General features: G+C 37.4%; 1 protein-coding gene across 1 annotated transcript; it reads left to right on the top strand.

Annotated features, from left to right (window-relative positions):
* The first annotated feature begins 705 nt into the window (after positions 1 to 705).
* LOC133055845 (small ribosomal subunit protein eS27-like) lies at positions 706 to 1,056 on the top strand. Its single transcript, XM_061140935.1, has one exon. It carries the CDS (start codon positions 736 to 738, stop codon positions 988 to 990), a length of 255 nt encoding a protein of 84 aa, XP_060996918.1. The 5' UTR covers positions 706 to 735; the 3' UTR covers positions 991 to 1,056.
* Positions 1,057 to 4,617: the final 3,561 nt, after the last annotated feature.

Below are 4,617 nucleotides of genomic sequence, written 5' to 3'. Positions count from 1 at the left end.
AGATGACCCACTCAAAATTTTCCTTTCATTCTGGGAATGATCAGTGTCTCTTCCCAGGTGGTGCTAGTGGTAAATAACCTGCCTGCCAATGCAGGAGAAGTAAGAGACATGGTTAGGTCTCTGGGTTGGGGAAATCCTCTGGAGGAGGAAATGATAACCCACTCCAATATTTTTGCCTGGAGAATCCCATGGACAGAGGAGCCTGGCAGGCTATAGAGTTGGACACCACTGAAGCAACTTAGCATGCACATGGACTTGACACACCTTCCCTTTCTTCCCTCCTCTCACTCTGAGGGCTGTGTCTAGTCCGAGAAATAAAAAAGTGTGACTCTATTCCTCAGAATGTCTTTAAAATCTGCTTCTATATACACAAGTCCTTTCTATTCCCCTTGGAGTCTGGGCTTTGGGAACTCAAAAGCCAATGGAAAACAGACTGGTGAAATGTGTATGTGATGAGTAGGTGAGAGAACTAGGTGGCGGGTGAAAGATTAAGGGGTAACAGTAAATAATACTGCAACACTATTGGGTAATACCAGAAAACACAATAACCACGCGTATTAAGTTAAGCTGCTTTCAGGGATTCAGAAGGGGCCTTGCAGAAAGCTATTTCAGAACATATTTTATTCTTGTGTTCCTAGAAGTTAAGAACCTTGTCTTGATGCACTTTGGACCTAGGGAAAGCTAGAATGAAACTGGAATGAGCTTTTCCGGCGGTGACGACCTCCTCACGAGAACATGCCTCTCGCAAAGGATCTTCTTCATCCCTCTCCAGAAGAGGAGAAGAGGAAACACAAGAAGAAGCACCTGGTGCAGAGCCCCAATTCCTATTTCATGGATGTAAAATGCCCAGGATGCTATAAAATCACCACTGTCTTTAGCCATGCACAAACAGTAGTTTTGTGTGTTGGCTGCTCTACTGTCCTCTGCCAGCCTACAGGAGGAAAAGCAAGGCTTACAGAAGGATGCTCTTTCAGACGGAAGCAGCACTAAAAGCACCCTGTATCAAGATGAACGGGAGACCATCCCAATAAACAAGTTTTGGATACAAAAAAAAAAAAAAAACTGGAATGAAAGGACTGAGGTTAAAATCTAGATTCTTTGATTTCTGTCAGTGTCAGGGATGCCAATGCTTAACCCCAAACAAGCGCTGCTAGATGAGTTCAAACATAGCATCCTTACATCATCTGTCTCTTTCTCTTTTAGTTCCTTCAACTCTCTCCCAAAGACACACCCCACACACACACACTCCCACGCACACACACAAACAAAAACAGTCAGCGCTGCTCCAGGAGTCAAAGCAAACAAATGGGCAGATTTCACAGCCTGTTTTCCAGCCAGTTGACCATACAGCACACCTCCCCTATTTGGTTGTAAAGGCATATTTTCCACTTGTTACATTACTGTTGAGATGCTTTAAGAGTAAGAATTCTGAAAAATATTGGCACATTGGCAAGGGCACTAAATGAGATGACCTCTAAGACTGCTTTCCCATTCTTGTCATAGTAAATATGAGAAAGCGTGTCTTTTCAGAATATACTGGAGATGGCTCTCAGTTCTTCACAGGCATGTTCATTTTACTAGTGGATTTTTCCGTCTTGATGAGATGAGTCTGGAGAAGGCTTTGCACCCCTCAGTAACTTCTCCTACTGAGGCCCCAAGTAGATCCAGGGGAATGGGTGTCTATCATCTGTGTCTCCATCTAATCACCATAAAGGACAAATCCCTAACACTTAACACTGTTTGACTAGACTCTCACTCTTCCAGCTGATTTTCCTTTTTTATTTTAGTAATCAGAAATGTAAAAATGAAAAAAAATTAAATTTTATTTGACTCCACCTTCAGATGTGACTGCTGTTATCAGGTGAATATTTTCCAAACAATTTCTAGGCTTATGTAAATACACATAACTTGTGTGTGTCTGACTGTGTGTATACAAATGGAATTGTGGCAGTGTCCTTTGACAACCCAATAACCACGATCATCAAATTTCTACCTTCCAGCTACAACAAATCCGATTTTTAAGATAGAGGAGAAAGACTGCTGTTTGTTGGCTTGAGGTTTTGGGGCTTGTTTTGTTCTTTCTATTGAGGTATAAGGTACATACGGTAAAGTTCACAGATCTTTAGTTTACATACATATGCAGTTGTCTTTCCATGACTCAGTTCAGGACGTAGATCGTGCCCACTACCCTGGATGTGTATCAAACCCCTTCTCAGCCAATGTCTCCTGAGAGTTATCACTATAGTGATTGCTATAGCCATAGTTTCAGCTTTTCCTAAATTTCAGATAAATTAAATACTACTGTGTATGATCCTCTGTGTCCGGCTTTTGCCAGCATTTCTGTGAGGCTAATTCATGCTTTGGTGCATGATTTAGTAGTCTGTCCTTTCTCATTGCCATGTGGTTTTTTCATCCCGTGCACTTACCACAGTTCATCCATTCTCTTTTTGAGGAACATCTGAGATACCTTCAATCTTATGAAATCTTTAATAAAACTACTGAGAACATTCCTTGTAATACTTTGGTGGATGTATAACTCATTTCTGTAGTTATATAGCCAAGAATAAAATTACTAAATCATAGAGTATTTGTAAATTTATCTAGTAGATATCACCAAAGAATGTTCTGAAGTGGCAGCACCTATTTATTTCCAGCTCTAACGTACAAGAGTTCTGCTTGCCCTCTGTCCTCACCAGCATTCGGGATTGTTTGTACTTTCAATTTCAGCCATTCTGGTGAGTATACAGTTGTTTTATTGTGATTTGTGTTTGTATTTGACTATTCTTCATGGATAATAATATTAACTTTTCACATAAGCTTACTGATGACTTGGATAGTCTCAGTTCTGAGGTGTCAAAGTAATTTGTCCATTTTAACTTAATTTACTTTTTTTTCATTTGTTTTTATTAGTTGGAGGCTAATTACTTTACAATATTGTAGTGGTTTTTGTCATACATTGCTCTATACTTAATTGACTTTTAAAATTGTAGGAAATTTATATCTTCTGGATCAAAGTCCTTTATCAGATATTTATGTATTATAAATGTTTACTCCAAGTCTTTTTTTATATACTCTTAATGATGCCTTTGGATGAGCAGAAGTTTTTAATTTTACTGAGGTCTACGCTATCTATACTTTATGATCAAAGCTTTTGGAGGCAGAAATCTCTATTTTAGGATAGCAGACTCCTCCTCCAACCCTGAGGATTGATTATGACACCTATATATGGGCCATAAAATTCATTTTTTTTTACTGTGCTACTTTTGCAGACTTCTCTGTATCAAAATATGGCCATATGCCACAGTTGTGAATTGTGTGAAGTAAGGACAAATTTTATAAGTTTCTATGAGGGATTATCTTGCTGGATAAAAAGTCATAGATTCTTGGAGGCTTCCCTGGTTGCTCAGACAGTAAAGCGTCTGCCTGCAGTGCGGGAGACCCATGTTCAATCCCTGGATTGGGAAGATCCCCTGGAGAAGGAAATGGCAACCCACTCCAGTACTCTTGCCTGGAAAATGATTCTTGAGAAGAGAGCATGTTTCCCTTGCTGTCTTCATCCTGGGAAGCTGATATGGAGACTTGTTATTTGCTTCATTCATTTTGTGACAGTGAAGGAAAAGCCAAGAGAATTGTAGAGTCATTGACCCAATGTTCTAACATCATTGGCGATTGAAATAATTCTGTAAGAGTTCCACCAGGTTTATTGTTAATGGAGGATCATAGATGTCATTGCCATTTTAACCATAATTAGTCAGGAGTTTGTTATTTGCAAATTGCAATATTCTTTCTAATTAGAGACTCAGGGTACATACTGATCTTCAACTTGTTTTTTTCTTTTAATGTAGCATAGACATCATTGTAAGTTAGTACACTTCAGATTTACTTCTTTATTTTCAATGGTCACACAGAATTCCACCATGGGTATATCATACATTATTTATCCTGTTTCCTATTTTTGCACATTTCACTGTATTGTTACTATATTGTTATTATAAACAACATTGCAATAATCTGTATGAATGTCTTTGCATATATACTTTAACATATTGATAAGACTGATTGTTAGAAATATATTGCTGAGTCAAAAGGTATGTACAATTAAATTTCGATAGACATTGGCAAATTTGCTTCCAAAAATGTCATAATTCAAATTTCCACAAATTATATATTAGAAAACTTATTTTCCTCACATAAATGACAGCTCAGCTTGTTATTAATATTTTAAAATTTTTACCAGTTTTATAGACATAAAGTTGCATTTCATTGTGTAAATATGTATTTTAAATAATAAATTTGACCATGTTTTCGTATCCTTTACTGTCCATTGCATGTGTGAATTGCCTATTCATTCCTCTTGCCTACTTCTTTACTGAGATGTTTGTCTTCAGTATTACATCATTTCCTATGATGATTACTGTTATACTTATTTTAAAGGATGTCTGGGCAAAACTGAATCAGGCAGATGACTCTTCTCTAAATAGGTTTAAAACATGTGGTTGGGTTAATCTGAACTGAGTATTAACTAATACTAATTATACATGCTGTAAATATTTTCTTCTTTTAACTTTTTGTGGGGAGAGTTTTACTAGACTAAAGATTTACAATTTTATGTATAAA

This window comes from Dama dama, chromosome 5 (genome assembly GCF_033118175.1).
Source record: "Dama dama isolate Ldn47 chromosome 5, ASM3311817v1, whole genome shotgun sequence".
NCBI classification, from domain to species: Eukaryota; Metazoa; Chordata; class Mammalia; order Artiodactyla; family Cervidae; genus Dama; species Dama dama.
This window is presented reverse-complemented; position numbering and strand designations above follow the sequence as displayed.